The sequence below is a fragment of the Trichogramma pretiosum genome, unplaced genomic scaffold (genome assembly GCF_000599845.2).
Source record: "Trichogramma pretiosum strain Unisexual culture from Peru unplaced genomic scaffold, Tpre_2.0 scaffold123, whole genome shotgun sequence".
Taxonomy (NCBI): domain Eukaryota; kingdom Metazoa; phylum Arthropoda; class Insecta; order Hymenoptera; family Trichogrammatidae; genus Trichogramma; species Trichogramma pretiosum.
Genome location: NW_019641684.1, coordinates 74,779 through 93,837, shown reverse-complemented (window position 1 = coordinate 93,837; position 19,059 = coordinate 74,779). Strand labels below are relative to the sequence as shown.

The 19,059-nt window shown below is 35.2% G+C and overlaps 2 protein-coding genes across 3 annotated transcripts in view; both read left to right on the top strand.

Annotated features, from left to right (window-relative positions):
• LOC106656770 (cell division cycle 20.5, cofactor of APC complex-like) overlaps window positions 1-3,731 on the top strand; it is a 34,017-nt gene extending 30,286 nt beyond the window's left edge. Inside the window, exons 2-7 of one of the 2 annotated variants that reach the window (XM_014377918.2) lie at window positions 223-513; window positions 573-849; window positions 1,059-1,241; window positions 2,536-2,716; window positions 2,795-3,321; window positions 3,394-3,731. In XM_014377918.2, coding sequence (XP_014233404.1) covers window positions 223-513; window positions 573-849; window positions 1,059-1,241; window positions 2,536-2,716; window positions 2,795-3,321; window positions 3,394-3,611 — 1,677 coding nt within the window. In that variant the 3' untranslated portion in view covers window positions 3,612-3,731. The remainder of the gene's footprint in view (window positions 1-222; window positions 514-572; window positions 850-1,058; window positions 1,242-2,535; window positions 2,717-2,794; window positions 3,322-3,393) is intronic. The other variant, XM_023461141.1, reaches the window with a different exon arrangement.
• A 4,387-nt stretch (window positions 3,732-8,118) lies between these two features.
• LOC106656771 (dopamine receptor 2) lies at window positions 8,119-18,091 on the top strand. The gene is made up of 4 exons (XM_014377919.2): window positions 8,119-8,262; window positions 10,305-11,516; window positions 17,557-17,641; window positions 17,724-18,091. Exons 2-4 carry the CDS (start codon window positions 10,414-10,416, stop codon window positions 17,748-17,750), a joined length of 1,215 nt encoding a protein of 404 aa, XP_014233405.1. The 5' UTR covers window positions 8,119-8,262; window positions 10,305-10,413; the 3' UTR covers window positions 17,751-18,091.
• The last annotated feature ends 968 nt before the right edge of the window (window positions 18,092-19,059 follow it).

Sequence of the window (19,059 nt, the reverse complement as noted above, 5' to 3'; positions counted from 1 at the left end):
CAACGCCCATTTTCATCTTTTCTCGAGCACGTCCATGCTCCTTGTATCGCAGATGCATTGTGACATGTCTGAAATAGCTCCGTATGTGCGTTTTAGTGAGCTTTTTTGAAAAATGCAGCCCCTGCCTCGAGGTGGGCTTCCGTGAAACCTACCAACAGCTCGAACCAAGTTTAACGTACAATTCAGAACAGTGCGATTATTTAAAACTTTTTTCTTTTGCAGAGCTTGACCGCCGAGGGGTTAATTACAACGGGTGATGGCTTGGTACTCGAGCAGCCACAGCAACAGCAGCAGCAACAGCAGCAGCAACAGCAGCAGCAACAGCCACAACAGGAACTGTCGGAACTGCAAGCATCGCTGCGTGTGCAGTGGCCTTCGCTCATCGAACGCTGCGGAGGCGCCGATCGTTTCATCCCTCGCAGACGGGGCGTGAGCTTCGACGTGTCGCACTATCGTCACACGCACGAGGACGATCACAACTCCGACGGCCTCTACCTCGACGTGTTTCAGGAGGTACGTACTCGATCTCGATTGTTTGGATGATGATTTTTAGGCCGCCGATTTTTATGCAGGTGAAAAACGCCACCGAGCGCTGGCGCAGAAAGTACATGGACACGGCTTTCCACTCGCTCAACATATTCGACGGGATGAATTGCAAGCGCATCCTCAACATCGGCGAGGCATCGCCGTCTGCTGAGGACGACGGCTGCGGCTCCGGCTCTGTCTGTTGCGGCGGCCTCGGTTGCAACGACAACGACGACGAGTGCCAGTGGGACGCGAGGCCCCGCAAGTATCCCCTCATGAGCATCAAGGGAGAGACGTCCAAACGTTACCGGGATCATGGAGCTTGTAAGTAGCGATAGTCGCCGAGCTATACCGATAATTGTAATTATTTTGCCACATACCGATCGAAGCTCTGTCGCGTCAGCAGATCGAGCCTCGTATACGATATTATGCACCGTTACTATAAATACGCATATTGTTGTTGCGCTTGCTTTTCTCCTTCTCGCCGGTGCGTCGTTCGCTCTATTGCGTCGCTATTTGTCGCTCGCTTTTAGTAATATTCCGTTTCGCCATGGCGTTAAGATACAAGCACATAATCGACTGGAGCTCAAAGAACATACTTGCGGCGGGCCTCTCGGACACGCTCTGCATCTGCGACGTTGATTTCAAAAATATGTCAAAAATCCAGAGAGTCGATTATCCTTCTTATCTTTGCGCCGTCAAATGGAACGAAGCCGGTAAGCTGAAACACCTATTACGATACATCACATGAAAACGAATTATGCATTTTTATGCGACAACTCGAAAATTTTACATTTTTTTTCTTAAAACGTTATTAATTACATCGCGTTACAATTATTACTAATACATAAATTGAGTTTTTCTAAAGACTTTATTGGGAGTTGAAAGGATCAATATTATAGGAAGATAGTATTTGTTTATTTTATTTATTAATCAACTTACGGTAATGGGAACTATATTGACTTGTGGTACCCTATTGGGTCCACCTGAAAACGGTTTTACTTTCACGTACTTGAATCTTTTTTATTGTCTTTGTGAAGTCAGTGTCGATTGTTTTATAAGGTTTTTTATGGGTTTTAATGGGTTGGATAGTTTTATTTTATTTTTGCGTAGCTTGAAAGTATGATAACAATTTTTATACAACAAGGTAATTTTTAATATAGTAAAATAGTAAAAGTTATGTTGCACCATTGTAATTTTGCTTATATTTCCAACCTGTGCTACTTTTTATTACTTTTTAAGCTTCTCAGTGTAACATAAAAAAATAATTGTAGAGCCACATTCTGGACTTAGTTTTACTTGGATGCGGAGAAATCATATAAACTTCTATCATCTTTCGATATTAATTTCAAAGTTTAAAATTAAGAGGTCAAAAACATTTTAAAAGAGTACTTTTATGAATTTCAAAAAGCTCTCCAATAAATCATTTAAATATTTTGGAGCTGAAAAAATGATGATTTATCTGCTACAAGAAAATTTCTAAAATATGATAGCCAAAATAATGTAATGTTCACTATGGGCAAAATTCTAAAATCTTAACTATCCACAACTCATAAATGACTTATTCAAAGAACTAAAGTTCTAAAAATGTTGAAAAAATTCTAAAAATATTCCCACTTTTGTACTCTCTCTGAATATTTCTAAAAAAAACAATTTAGGTGAATTTTTTTATTGAGATCGTTGCTATTGAGATAAAAAATTGCAATTGTTACTAACTAATTTTTTTACTTTCAATTTTTCGTGAAATGTTTGTGATGTAACGTTTTTATTGTTTGTATCTTTTCTAATTGAACAGTCTTCGAATTAGTTAACTAGTGAATTCTCTCAGAATTGTTTGAAGACTTTTAAAAAATAAAAGGTGCTTCTTCGACTAGAGGCTTGATAAAAAGAAAAAGAATGAATATAGTTGTAAATATAAAACACGTTTTTTTTTCTTTATTTTTATATGCATAATTTTGTATGTTTGTGCAATTATGGACGATGAAAATTTGAAATGAGTGTGACACGCAGGAAATCGAGTGGCTACGAGCACGATGGATGGTTTCACGACTCTATATGACTCTGACCTTCGATGCATCGTGTGGTCCAGGAAGTGTCCTTGCTACAGGATCAACACCGTGCTCATAGAAACCCGCTGCAAATGTCGTGTTGTCTGCGCCCTCTGGGCAAGAGAGGATAAGCACATAATCACGTAAGTCTACTAAAAGGGTTTGCAACCGCCATTACAGAGTGTCTCGGCTAAACTAAAAAACATACGACGTTGTTGCAGTGGCTGCGACAGCGGCTGCGTGCTCATACTGAGATCGTCCAATGGAAGTGTGCTGACTCAGAAAAACTTCGACACGGAACTATTGGCTCTGTCGCTGTCGCCGAAGGAGCAGTTCCTCGTGCTCAGTTGCGCAGACAAACTGGTGAAGGTCTTCGACTATCCGTCTTTGACGCAGCTCTTCGAGATCGCCTTCTTCGCCAGTGTGAGGGCCTTCGCCTGGCACCCTTGGTCCTCGGGTATATTGTGCATCGGCGGTGGCCCTGGCGACGCCTCGCTCTCGCTCTGGAACGTCAACAGTCAGCGCCAGTTGGGCTACCGTAAGGTCCACTTCGTCGGCTCGGTAGACTCGATGCTCTTCAATAAGCTCAGTGGTGAGTTGCTGGTTCACTGGTACTACCTCGAAGGCGAAAAGCTGCGCTCCAAAATCGCGGTGCTGGCGGGCCTCAATCGCATCGTGGATGCCGTTCCCATTCAGCCTGAGCACAGGATGCTCAACATCGTTTGGAGTCCCGATCACACGAAGCTCGGTAAGTGCCGCGTGATAGGGCCTGGATCGCTGAAAATAACTTCTTGGCTAGTCTAACGCGTTCATTTTGTAGCGGTTCAACACAGAGATACGTTGGTCATTTGGAATTTTTTCGGCAGCGAGTTGAACAAATGGAACAAGAGCAAGAAGCATAAACACGGAGACAAGAGTGCCAGCTCGTCGGATGCCGTTAATTACTGCTGCTTGGACACGCAAACTCGCACTGGACCACACACTTCTCTGGCAAGCGCAAGACGAGGCAAAAATTTTAGCCATTACAATATTAGATAGCCACATTATTAAATAGTGCGAGCTAGTCTTTTTGTATATATTCTTGTTGAATGCCTGGAACTTGGCCAGCCCGAATTACGACAACTACATTTTTCCTCTTTTTATTATCAATTATTAACCCATTAACGCGCAAAAGTGCAATTTTGTGCATGAATTTTCCGTTGTAAAAAAATTATAGATAAACTTAAAATATTTTCTTGAAAATCCATACCCAGGGGTTTTTTGGTATGCTCTTTCAGTATCCGGTGTTATTTTTGCGATAAATAAACATTATCATCGTTTATTTTGCCATTAAAAACAAAAAACGTGATTTTTTGACTCAAAATTTTTTTTCAAAGTCGATTTTCTACCTTGCCTTGCCTTCGGAGGGTTCCCATAACACCAGAAATCGTGCACTTTTTCTCTGAACCTTCTAAAAATGCGCTGCCGCGATTTTCATCTTGCCCCTATATTTCTAAAATGGCGAATTTATACCGAGCAGCGGTATAAAAATTCACTCATTTTTCACTCAGAACCTATTTTACATGCGCTAAATATGAACTCAAAAGTACAATTTGGAGTGTAAAAACTTATTTGAAATCGTTTAGAGAATACGTGTGAATTTTTTCAGAATTTTTCAGACCACTTTGAAAATTTTGCAAAATACGACCATTTCCCGGCCTGTCGAAAAAATCCAAAATGTTCCAAAAAAAATCTGAAAAATTTTGAAAAAATTATTAAAAAATTCTAAAAAAAATTCACATGTATTCTTTGAACAAATTTGAACACTTTTCATTGTATGACTTTCTTTTATAAAGTTAATAATTTACAAATAAAAAATAAGGCAATTTTCATATCGCTGCTCGGTATAAATTCGCCATTTTAGAAATTATAGAGGCTAGATAAAAATCGCGGCAGCGCATTTTTTGAAGGTTCAGAGAAAAAGTGCACGATTTCTGGTGTTATGGGAACCCTCCGAAGGCAAGGCAAGGTAGAAAATCGACTTTGAAAAAAAATTTTGAGTCAAAAAATCACGTTTTTTGTTTTTAATGGCAAAATAAACGATGATAATGTTTATTTATCGTAAAAATAACACCGGATACTGAAAGAGCATACTCAAAAACCCCTGGGTATGGATTTTCAAGAAAATATTTTAACTTTATCTATAATTTTTTTACAACGGAAAATTCATGCACAAAATTGCACTTTTGCGCGTTAATGGGTTAAGCTATAATTGATAAATGCCCGATTGTATAAATCATCGTTTTATACAAGGCAATTGTATGATTATATTTGATTTTAATATCGGTAGTTCAGCTGTTTGCCGGCTCCAGATTGTTGTTTGACCTTTCTTATGCGAACTGTAAGTACATGGTCGATTTTACTATCTTTTACTTTTAAATAAATGAAACATTTTTTATAGTAATTATAAGTTGCCTTTTTAATGTTTCAACAGCTTAAATTTACACAAAAACATAAAGTAACTTTCAATTGATTCAAAACGTAAAGAAACTTTTAATTGACTTATTATTAGTTGAATAAGACAAAAGAGAGCGCGTGCAGCGGGATAAAAGGTTATAGTGCTTTTTATTCAAAACGAGAGGTTACTCGTAACAACACGAGCCGAAGGCAATATTTGGGCACTCGATTACCTTAGGGGTTACGAACATACATTTAAAATCATTTGATTCAATCGTTTTAGCTAAAATTGTTACGATATTTAATAAGTCTCTAAATGTTTATATAAGGCTCAGAATTTTTGAAATAATCGTGCGCACGTATATCACCGATCATGACGTACTTTTGGTATGTTACAGTACATGGTAAGAAGGCTCCAAAACCGAAATTTCAAACTCTTGACCCCTCCTACCCCCCACCCCCTCTATAAACGTTTATTTTCGATTTATATTTATTCTGAAGGCCTGAATCACTCAAAAAATCTGAAAACATTTATGAAGGTAATTTTCAACAATCCAAACAACCTTGAATTTTTTCAGATTTTTTGAGTGCTTCAGGCTTTCAGATAAAATCATTAAAAATTCTGAAAATCAAGATACAGCAATGTAGAACTCGGAAATTTTTTCATTTTTTTTTCTCATTGAGAAACATAACCTTAATTTTTTCAGATTTTTTCATGGAGGACACTGGCATGTAGAGCCGAAAAACCCCCTTTTTTACTCAAAATAATTTTTTTAGGGCGATACGCAGCATCAAAAAATATGAAAAAAATTTCTTCATTGTTTGACAAAACTAACGGTAGTTTCTCAAAGTAGAGACCGAGAGGGCACTTTGTGCATATATTTTACCCCCCTGTAAAAATAATAAGTTGTTTAAAAATTGAATTGAAAAAAAAGTTTACCTCAAGAAAACGTTTTTTTGTATAAATGGGCAGTTTTTTAATATAAATTGTTAATTTACCCAATTTTAAATACCACTTTAAAAAATAACGCTCTCAAAGGTATAAAGTATAGTGGTTTTCATAATTTTTCTTGTGTCGAATGAGACATGGTAAGAACGCAAAATTGAACGATAAAATCGTGTGCTCCGGGCGTTAATGGGTTAATCGAGAATCGAACCCACCTTGGCGGTTGATCAAGAGCATCTCCTCTAAACCGACTTCTGACATCAATAATTGCGCAATTTGGAAGCATAGACGGCTCATTATCATATCATCGTCGTCTCTAGTCATACACACTACCGGTTGAACCTTATGCATGTACGAGTGTAAAAGGAGAAAATTAATGCAATATATAATCACATAATAGGTCATAAACTACATGTACAATACAATGAGAATGAGCATTATATAAGGGCGGAACGAAAATTAAAACTGTTTTACTTTTCAAGTTTACTTGTTGAATTATATGTATCGTGGGAATCCGTATCAATTCATCATAAATATTATTCCCAGGTGAAAATAGTATATTAGATTTAACTCAGATCTGATATCCGATTTCATATAAGTTCTGTCGAACGCACATTAGATCTTACACAAAATCTTATATCAGAATTTACATACAATAATTGACATTAGAACTTACTTCAGATCTTATAGTATCGTCCCTAATTAAATACACAAGAAATTTATAAATAATTAGAATTTAATAATAAATCTTAATATTAAAAGTTATTGAATCAATTGAAATTCACTTTATGGAAAACCTAAATATTGGAGGAATTCTAATTGTGAAGATAATATCAATATGCTTATTAAAATATAACTAAATTTATTATTAAACTATGATTATAAGTAAATTTATTGTTCAATTAATTAGAGGCGATACAGTCACTTCCGATCTAACATTAGATTTGATGTCAGATCTGTTGTAAGTCAAATTTCGATCATCGTATGTAAATTCTGATTTAAGATCTTATATAAGATCTGATGTACGTTTACCAGTACTTTTATCAGATTTTATATCAGATCTATAATAGGACCTGATTTGCCATTTTCACCTGAGTTTTATATAAATTATTATTAAATCATAAAAAACGGTTGCAGTATTTTTTAAAATTTAGAATAGATAAAATAGAAGAAAAAAAATTGATAATGAAATGATAAGTCACATACAACTGACACTTAACTAATTTCATGAAATCAATACATTTCATTGTTTGGGAATATAATTTTTAGATATTTTTTTTCAAATATTTTTGGTCGATAAAATACAACACCTTGTAGTTTTTATAATAGTATATTATTATATTGGATATATGCTTTTTTGCAAAACAAGGGGTAACAGCACGAGTCAAAGGTGAGTGCTGATACGAGATTTGTTGAAAAAACATATTCACGAAAGTTGCATACAATATTTAATAGCACAAAACTTCAAACAAGCGATATAGTTTCGATTTTTAGTTTGGAGTGCTATAAAAAGTTCATCAACTGAAAAATGTTAAAAAAGTTTTCAAATTTGTATCAATTTTCATAAACTTTTATTAGCATACTCAAATCATTAGAGTTATTTTTAGAGTCCATAAGAATTTTTGAAATTCATGAGCCTTTAGAAAAAAGTTCGAAAATTTGTAAAATGATTTATGGAATATTTTTACAGAAATAGATTATTTTTTATAAACGAAAAATATAAAAATGAAACAAACATTTTCAGTATAACATATTTATAATATATTGCTATTTATAACTTCCGTATTAACGAAATATATTGTTCTTTTAAAATATCTTAGCTAGTGCCTTTTTTGAAGTTTATTATTAATCTTAAACGATTTGAAAAGAATTAAGTCATAATCTTTGTTTTTTAATACTTTTAAGTCTTGCATACTATGAAAATTATTTAAAATCAATTTAAAGTTGTTTATAACGTCAAAATAGATGAGTAATTAATATTTTTCACATTCAATCAAAAACGGCCGATGCGCAGTCGTATGAAATATTTTTACACTAAATTCTTTATTAAATCCTTAGTCTGCAATGAATTATGCATAAATTGTGTTACTGTAAATTTTTATATTAATTGTAAATGATAAATGTGTAATATTTTTTATCCGAGCATCTAAAATTGATAATGAAATTTACCATCATGTGAAAAGAAATTTCATCCATTTTTCTGACAATAAAATATTATAGATATTTCTTGAAAATCCGTAAGCCACTAAATTATTTACAGTTAATGAAAAGAAAATGTTGGAACAAAAGAAATAAATCCATATAACTGTAAGTGATATTTTTTTTTTCAATTTACCACTAATGTAAATGATTCCATTTCACATTTATTGGATCACAGCATGATTCGCATCTTGTAAAAGTAATAATTCTTGTGAAAAAAGATTTTTTTCAATACTATAAATGTTATTAATGATATTAATTATAATTTAATTTAAAATTAAATCCTCAACAAAATTGCGTCTGGAATTCTAACGGTTTTTTGAATGGAAACGTCACCAATTCTGTATTCCTCGGGCAAATTTTCATTGCAGGATATTTTTATTTTGTATAGAATTTTAGGTTCATAAATAAATGCATATTTTTGAGTATATTATATTTTAGACTATAATAATCGTTATATTAATATTTTTAATAAAGTAATTCATTATTCTCATCCTTTATCATTAAACTTTATTTCCTCGTTGTTTCATGTTAGAATTTTATTGGTGTTATAGTGTTTTACTGCATACAATCACACAGCAGATCCAATGTAGCCAATTTAACGTCAGTTGTTTAACCGTTCGACTCTTTTTTCCACTTAACAATTATTATTTTTTTTTACTTTTTAATTATTAAAAATTAAAAAATACGAAGAAAAAAATAGGCTGAGAATTAGATATAAATGAAAAATCCGCCGATTCGATAATATTCCACAGACACAAAGCAGTCTTCTAATATTGTACGTATCGTTCTGTTTATAATCAATCAAACAATTGAAACAGAGTTAAAGAGTCATCTTTCGATGTTTCAGCTCCGTCAGGTTTAAAAATTATTGCGACAACTCCAAAAATTCCTATTCCAAAAAAGTACCTTTTTGAGTACCGAAAATAAAAAGTTTGTGTAATCAGGAACTGTGGTCAAGGCGGCTACTCTTAGGCGAAACTTCAGTCGTACTTCTTGTGAGTTCCTGGTTGCTCAATTATCCAGGAAGTGCAAACCTCGGATGTTTCGGTCAGTTTGACTATCCTTGGTACTTGCCGAGTGATGTGAACTTGAATTTTCTGAGAGAGTAAGGTTTCGAACAGGGTTTTAAAGATTTAAATCAATTTTAAATGGGTTTCGTTTTTCTGTATAAGCTCCCATTATCCTAGAGAAACCAAACTATTTATAGGAGATGACTACTTAAATTTTCTTACCACCTAGGGCCCAAGCAACCATAAAAACTGAGACTTCGTAGAGAAGTTCATAATTCTCTGCCACTTTTATCCATCTTGGTCCTGACCAAACGAAAAATGTTATAACAAACTGAAGAAGCCTACTCCGTAAATCTTTGATCCTCTTGAGGCTTTAAAAGTGCATACAAGCCAAAACTACCTGGAAAAGTCCGTTACGAAGCCGACTGCACAATCCACTGGGAGCTTTAACAGCCTAAAAGAATTATGAATCCCTCAACAAATCTACTTTGGGATACGTTCACAATCAGAGGAGTCAAAACCTGGAAATTATGAAATGTGATTTAAATGAAGTTTAATTCATAAATCAAAATTAAGAATTAAAATTTGAAGCCACTCGCTACCAGCTCTTTTCCAACTTGGTGAAACAGATGCTTATTGAAAATGGATGTCCTTTTTTAAACTAAGCTACAATAAATTGATCTTCTCATATCTATTGATTACTGACTCAATATTATCTAATTTACAAAATGAAATTCAAATTTTAGTCATGCAAAAGTCAAGAGCTTCAAGTTTTTTTAGTATGTGTTGGAAGTACATCGAAAATATCTAGTCACAGTTAGTCTGTTGCCTTGTGCTAGACATTATATATCATATAAACAAGGCAGAGAATTCTGCGTGAAGCAGTACATATTATTTGTCAGTGTAAAATGGTGTTTACCCTTTAAGTAGTATAGTCAATGTTCTCATCCTTTGTATGCTCATTAAAGATGTAAAAAGGAAAATCGATAATCATTGGTTTATTTAATGTAATCCATGAACTTTTCAACTCCTAAAAACCATAATCAGCACTTTTATCCCGTGAGAAAATTATCGCATTGATATTAAATTTTAAATTTATACAATAATTTTGTTTAAACAAAATTTGTTTTTTACCAGGTTGAAAAATAAAAACGCAGGATTTCATTTATCAAGATCATTTACAAGTGGAATATTCATTATGACATGATTCAGAGAGCTTTAAAGCTCAAAAAGTGTTATTTATATTATGATTTGGTGGAATCTAACAAGTGAACAGATCTTGTTAGGAATTTTTTTATTTTCTTTCTCAATATTTACTACAATAGGTAATGCTCTAGTTATTATAGCAGTCATAAGAGAACGATATTTGCACACAGCAACCAATTATTTCGTTACTTCTTTGGCTCTTGCTGATCTTCTAGTTGGCATCGTTGTCATGCCTTTTAGTGCCATCTACGAGGTATTAGAAAAACGTTGGCTATTTGAACTAGATTGGTGTGATGTCTGGCATTCTTTGGATGTTTTATTTTCAACAGCTTCAATTTTAAATTTATGTGTTATAAGCTTAGATCGCTATTGGGCAATAAAAGATCCTTTGAGTTATCCTATGCGAATGACTCGCAAATATGCAGTTATATTAATTACAATAATATGGTTGGCTTCTAGTTTAATATCTTTTCCAGCCATTTTATGGTGGCGCATCGACCGAACAGATACTATTCTAAAAAATAAATGCCCATTTACAGTAAATTTGGAATATATAGTGTTTTCATCTATAGTAAGTTTTTATTTTCCACTATTTGTGATGGTTTTTACTTACTATAAAATATACCGAGAAGCCGAAGTACAGACACGAAGTTTGAGAATCGGAGCAAAACAAGTTATAATAGCTTCAAGTCAATTGCAGCTGACCCTAAGAATGCATCGTGGAAAAGATTTTACACCAAAACCCCGCAATCATCTCTATCCAGATATGTCTTTACCTGAAAAAAAAAATTCACTCCAGTTACAAAATACTTTTGAAAAATCTTCTACTACAACAGTCGAGAAGTTATTTGATTTTGATTATTTCAATAAAAACAATACACTTGCATACAATAAAAATTTTTCAATATCAAGAAAATTGGCTAAATTTTCAAAAGAAAAAAAAGCTGCAAAAACTTTAGGCATTGTAATGGGAGTATTTATAATTTGTTGGTTACCGTTCTTCATTGTAAATCTTATATCAGGGTTTTGCACTCGATGCATCTGGAAAGAAGAAATTATTTTTACAGCTGTATCTTGGTTAGGATGGATGAACAGTGGAATGAATCCAATAATATACGCCTGTTGGAGTAAAGACTTCAAAAGGTAAATAATTCTCTTTACATAAAAAACTTTAATTGTAGCAAATAGTAATTAATATAACAGTTTACATTATCAATAACCCCCGCAGCATGAGAGTTTCAAAAAAGTTCCTAGAAAATAATGTCTATATTGATGGAAACACTTTCATTAAAGTATTTTAGTATTTTATGATACAAGTATTATGAGTAGCACTTTTTGGTACGGCGTAATTTAGTGCCCGAGCGCAGTGTGGGTCATGGAAGGAGTATCATACTCCATTTTATAGCAAAGCGCGAAGTCCACATTTATGTCCCCTTTTCCGAGTCTTAAGTTGCAGTTTCTGGTACCATAGAGTGAGGTTAGCGGTACCGGTAAACTGCGAGTTATGACTCGGGAAAAGGGTCATAATAGTGAACTTAGGTATAAAATTAGGGTTTTATTTATTCCTTGGTGCCCTTGAAATTGTCTTGAAAAACAGAAACAAAAGGCATGTTCAAACGTAGAATTTTTCGCTCTCTGCAATAAAAATGGGGGTACTAATATGAAAAATTGATTTTTGGTTAACTGTAGCTTTAAGCTTATGTTCAAGGTCAAATTCATCATTGTAAAAAATTCATCGGATAAGGGGTTTTTGATTTTTTTATTACGCTTGCTGTATGATATTCAGAGGTTTTCATACTTTTGTACCACCTACTCCACCGAAATCTAAGAAAAAAAAGGAAATTCTGAGCGTTCCAAAGGTACTGAGTGATCCTAAAGCTTCCAGAAATTAAAGATTGTCAGTATATTAAAAATTAATAGAAAGCTGGAAAGCTTTATCCAGTAGTGGAAAGGCTTGAAGCGTCAATATTGAATAAAGCAATTGAAATAAGACTACCGAAGAAGACGTCTAAGAAAGACGCATAAAGAATAAGTAACACGAACGCCTAATAGTATCTGACTTTTCCAAAAGCAAAAAGTGTATAAGCTTATTAGTCTTACTTTATCAAAGTTAAGTGCAGCAATTACAATGGTTAATGATGCAGATCCAGATGAAGTCTTTGGTAAGATGGTTTTTATCGAACGACTCATAGACACAGTTAAATTGTTAGCCGAGGCACAATTCAAATCAAACTTGGTCCAGAAGATCGTGCATTATACCATTATCTGATAAGAAATTGTGACACTCTGAAGGGCACAACGTTTGATACCCGATGAACCTCTATTTGGTTCAGTTACGTTACGCGTAAAAATAAAAGTAAAATAAAAGAGTTGAAAAACTATATAATAAAATTACATATAAATTATTGTAAACCGCTAGAGTTCATATGGGTTGTGTCAGTTCCTGAATATAAGTGGTCTCGAACTTTCGATTCGTCAATGTCTACAGCGAACCAACAACACCAAGAGTGGGGGAACTATCAACTGAGTAGGTTTTGATCTGCTCATATCGTAACCACGTGGCTGCAGCGTGCACGTTTGAGATAGCTTCGTCTTCATTTTATATCCAAGCCAAGTGAATTATTTACAGAAATCCAAATTCTTCTGCCCTGGAGCTTCCTTGCCTTATGTCCGGGAGTTCAACAGCTTTTTTAGATGATTGTGCTCTTTTTTGTGATTATAAAAATTGAAAGTTCATTTTCAACTTAAACTCTTAACTTTGGATGGATTATTAGATGGAGCGATATGATGTCAACGTCGCCTTCATGTTATGGTGAGTCGGCCGCTAGCACCATGAGCCGGTGTACTGGTGGAACGAGTACATCGCAAAAGGCTGCGTAAGTATAAAGCGTGTATCTGCGTTGACGAAGCCATCTGACATGAAGAGTTCGTCCAAGATCGCAGGCGTTGTGCAGTGCAAAAAAGGACAGCAAGCACTTCTGCTGAAGAGACTATATAATGAGGCAGACCACGACGTGAGGGATAAATCACACCAAATGGTTATGTCCTGCCTAAAGACTCCCTGGGGCGTGTCTTCTGTCTAGCCGGGTCTGATGCGACGATCGGTCTCTACATTCTCTTTAAGAGTTACAGAGTTACACATTCTTCCTCAGCAAAAGGAAGTTGGACTGATTATTACTGAAGTTAAAATCGAGGAGCTTCGTGAAGCGTGCCGAAGGGCGCAAAATCGGGCAGCTCCAGAACCAGATGAGTCACAGTTTGGTATAGATCTATATGGATGGTCAACTATCGACGCCACACAAAAGGTACTCAGCACCGCAAAATCGGCCACTAGTGTCATAATTGATACCACCTTGTATGATGTAAGAAATTAATTTAACTCGTCGCGCTGAAATCATATCCTTGGAGCCCTGGAGGAAATTGGAGTTCTAGCATACCATCGCTGGATCATTGGCAGCTATTTTTGCGACAAAGTTCTAGAGTTCTTTACGAATGATGGTGCAGAGACCTACGACGTCACGGTTGGAGTCCCCCAGATTGAAAAAATCAATTAATACATGGTTGTGATAAGAAATTTTCTCAACTTTCTCCTGGTGCAGTCAGATTTTCCGATAATTAATTTCCGAAATATTCAGCTCTGAATGTTTGATGACGATTTTCTTGGTGGAATTTGTATATTATTATTCGGACAAGCTAATATCTAATATCGGAAAATCTAATACCACTATCGGAAAGATGATGAAGTTTCCTATCAAATCCATCAGTTAGTTATTTTTTAAAGATTTGTTTATACTTTTACACCGAGTTAGAAATTGAATGAATAATTGCGTTTAAGTGAAAACGTGACTTTTTGGCCTCTAAATCCTAAAAGTAGCAAAGAAATACCTATTTTTAAATTTCATGTTATATAAGCTTCCGAAAACCTACAAAAACAATACCCCAAGTTCATAATATGCGCCCAAAGGCTCCATATTAAGGTAGTTTCCTAATAAAAAATGATTATCGATAAAGAGTCTTGAATTTTTGACCACATATTATTGACAATGCTTTTCATTTGTGTGAGAAGTTTCAGGAACTTTAACCGAACCATTTCTGAAATATAATTAACCAAAGTTCGGTACTTTAACATGGGATCCCTATGCTAGGATGTCGAAATAATATTTTGCGTGATTATAAAAAATGCATCGATAAAGTCTTTTCAAAAATAGGATTGTTCGGTATGTACTGAAACCTACCTCACAAATTCTTTCTTCTTTCTTTCTTCTTTCTCTCCAGTTAGTCAGACAGTTAACTTAATATTATTAAATTTAATTTTTGGAAAGTATTTCCATCTCTTCCGTGAATCTTTTTCGCATACTTTGTGTATTAGATTTTTTCTTCTTCTAGGTTTTCTGGCGAGGCGTGTTCTTGATCGTCTATCAAAACTTTTAAAGCGTACCGATTGAGTTACAGCAACAGGGTAGTGGACACTATGTGTCCCAGTTGAAAAAAATTGCATGGATATCCACGTGAAAATCCACGAGGATTAGTAATCCTCGTGGACCATACAGGGATTCCATGTGGATCGTACAGGGATTCCACGTGGATCATACAGGGATTCCTCGTGGATCGATCATGGGCTGAAAAAAATGCAATCACCACGGATATTCTACTGATCCACGCTGATTTTTTTTCAATCCTCGTGGATGTGGAACTTGTTCGCGAGCACGCGCTCGAAACATCCGCGAGGATTTGCGGCGAAAATCCCCGTGGATCGATCGAGAATCCCCGTGGATTGATCGAAAATCAATGAGGATTTGCGCGAAAATCCCCGTAGATTGATCGAAAATCAATGGGGATTTGCGCGAAAATCCCCGTGGATCGATCGAAAATCAACGAGGATTTCCGCGAAAATCCCCGTGGATCGATCGAAAATCAACGAGGATTTCCGTGCAAATCCCCGTCGTTTACGTACGTGGACTCTTTATATGATCCATGTTCGATCCACGTGGAATCAATGTCCCATCCTCAAGGAATCCCTGTATGATCCACGTGGAATCAGCGTGGATAATCCACGTGGATATCCACGCAATTTTTTTCAACTGGGGTAAAACGATTCGTTTTCCGTCAAAAAAAGTAAACAGAGCTAATTAGGGGCTCTGCCTATGCTAGCGGCCTATATACTATTATTATTATTGACGCATATGTTACACATGAAGGTGGCCCTCATTAGGCTTTGTTTACGTTTCCTGTTGGGAAAAGAATCGTTTTAAACAGTGTATACTTCTTCAGAACATCAGTGGTCACAAGCGCAACCTCGAGCGTGATGATCTATATATTCTATCCTTTTTTCTATTCTGAATTCCGAAAAACAGCTCTACGGTGCCCTCTGTTTTATTGCTTTGAAGAACTGGTGCAAATTTAAACATTTTTCAAGAGTGGTTTTCTAGGAAAAAGGGATACAAATTTTTACATTTGTCATTGAATAGAGAATTTTGATTTCAACTTTCTAGAAAAAAACTCGTGAAAACTGTTATATTTATATTAGTTGCTCAAAGCAATAAAACGGAGGGCACCACAGAGCTGTTTTTCGGAATTCAGAAAAAAAAGGAAGAATAATTTCAATTTTTGGTTCTCTGTCGGTAATAAATAATGCTTTAGCATCGCCGTTAGGCTTCGTATCTTTCTAAAAAAATTATCTTCGTTTTAAAAAACCGGTTTATTTTGGATGCAGACCTGTCTAAAGAAATGGTCTAGCCGGGCAAGATGGTCAAAATTGCCCCCAACCAAATTGAAATAAAAAAAATACTTACATGTAGTACATGTAGAAATATACCTTTGGGTAAATTGGTAGGGTCCTAGGGCCTAACATAACCTCAAATAAAGAAAAAATTCACCCCTCAACACTTCAGGTAGCGTGATATATATTAAAGAAACTGAAAATTACGTTTGTATTTTATTTGAGGTTGTGCTAGGCCCTAGGACCCTACCAATTTACCCAAAGGTATATTTTTACATGTACTACATGTAGGTATTTTTTTTATTTCAATTTGGTTGGGGGCAATTTTGACCATCTTAGCCGGCTAGGCCCTTTGAAGAAGGAAAGGAATTGTTATTTGGTGTAAAAATTAGAATAAAAAGGTTTTGGTCCGTCATTTCGAAACATTTCACCAAAAATGAAATTATTTCAATTTTCAATGATTTTTTTTGAAGCCTTGAAGTATTAAAAAAAGTTGCAAAAATTCAAGGTGATTTGTGTTGTTACAATGTACATCAGTGAGCTTAGATACTCGGACCTCGAAAATTTGTGATCGATTAGTCGCTTCCTTCACGTTTTTAAAACAACAGCACGTGACTACGGTTTCACGACCTGCATTGCACAGTGAAGGGAGGGATTAAGGTGGTTCTTTCAATATTTGTTGAGACATGAGACCTACCCTATTTTATAGATTAAATCACGCTGAATTCAATGGTATAATTATTTATGGGGCTTACGCTGCAAAATCTCGAGATATTTTATCTCAAACTATGCTATTTTAACATGGGAAGCATAGAACGGCCACCATTCATATGGTATTTCTAATCAAAACTTAATTTGTTCGGGTATCGGAGTGTATAGGTTTTATAGAAAAAACTCTCATCTTTCAGCCTGTGTATCGTAAAACAGGGCTTACGCTGCAAAAAATCAAGATTTTTCACGTCAAAGTGAAAAAAACGATGTTTTTGCTGTGAATCAGCTGCTGTCAGGCTGCGCAGTGCTTACTGCGCATACAAAATATACAGCTCTAATCAAGAGTTCACTGTAGAAAAACTTAAACTGAAAGAACCACCTTAATCGATTGGCATATTTTCGAAGTCCGAGTATCTAAGCTCGCTGGTGTACTTCCATGAATTTTTCCAGTTTTTTTAAGTCAAAACGGCTTCAGAATCAATATAGATAGAAAACAAACGTCCATATAAATTGTAGAGGCTGCGAGAGGGGTCTTAAATTGTCGTTTCGGGACTTTTCAAGCGGTTCTATAAAATACAAAAGCGCGTGCAAATGTGCCGCATGTGTGAGCACGATTTTGTAAAAAAGTATCATTTTGACCCATATAAATATAGTTATTTCATAAAAGTAGATTTTTTCTTCTAAGAAATAAAGAATCCCTGCTACAGAGAACTACTCATATCAATAATTTCTAATAATAAATTTGTTTTACAGAGCATTTCGTAAACTCTTATGTCCGAATCGGGTTCAAAAATCAAGTAGAAGACACAAAAATGCTTTCAAAGACAAGACGGGAAAAGTATTATTTCACAATAAATTAATCATAAATGTTACGAATTCGTTGTGAACTTGAAATATTTTAAATAAAATTAATTTTTTAGAATGTTCAAGATGCTGCAACCATTTGAAAATATAGCTGTAGAAGTAGAATCATGGTTTCGAAAGTTTAGAAAAATCAAAAATGAAGAGAAGAATTAATGGTCAAGCTACAAAAAGAAAGGAAAAGGAAATAGAAAATATGAACCTTTTTTTACTATCCTACTTTACTTTGATATGTTATTGATGAAAATTTTTATTACATAATTTATCAATTAAACAAACGAAAATTAAAAAAATTTACCTATACAACTACCACCATTTATCGTACAAAAAATATTTATTCTTATGAGTTTTCAAAAACACTTATTACAAAATGACGTTCTTGTTGTAAGTTTTTTTTCTGTTAAGATCTCTGTATAATAAAATGAAAAATAACTCCAAATAAAATGAAAGAATTTCTTTAACCTAATCAATTTCTCTTTATTAAACTTAATTACACAAGACTCAAATGATAATCAAGAAAGATCACCCATATTACGATATGCCATCAACCTCTAAATCAGATAAAAATGTTCTGAAAACCATCGAAGTTTATTGGTATTATTTATTTATTATTTGACATTATAAAATCGTTACTCCTTCTGGGTAAATGTTGTGAATATTGAACGGCAATAAAGGCAGTGCCAAAGTCCAATTTATTAAAAATGTACATTCAATGAAAGTGAATGAAGACACACTTCTATTAACTTCTATTAAGTAACGGGAGATTACACTCTCGGCGTTAAACCGCAAGCTCGAAAGTCAACAAAAATCTCAACGCGAGGCCCACCGTGCAATAGGCACGACGAGCAGACAAAAGCAGCGAGCACGCGGATGATTGTGGACCGACAATCGATGCGAGTCACGGCACTTAGAGTCCATGTACCGTCGTGTATAGATATAATTATTAGCCAGTAAGTGCCGTACACAGTATAACAAACCATTGAAAAGGCGGCCCATACCTGGCGAATAAACCCGTTGCCCGTATCCCGACGAAGATCCAACTCGTACCTTGCATCAGGACTTGTGGACGAGTCTCTGCTGCAATCAATGAGTCAACCACGAGTAAGCGAGCAAACACACACACACACACACACACACACACACACACACACATCGGCCTCCTTGGCTCATCGGCCTCCTTGGCTCAGTGGGTATAGTTCTTGCCTGCTGATACAAGGTACGCCGTAGGGCGTGGGTTCGATCCCCACCAGACGAATTTTCGAGGTTCGTTTTTTCGCCTGGTATGGTCGAGCCTGTGCCTGAGGTGGAGCGGGTACCACTCAAAAAGAAGACCCGGGCTATGTCATCAGCCTCCGAAGCGGTAAAAAACCCCGACCACTGTGCGAGCTGGAAGCG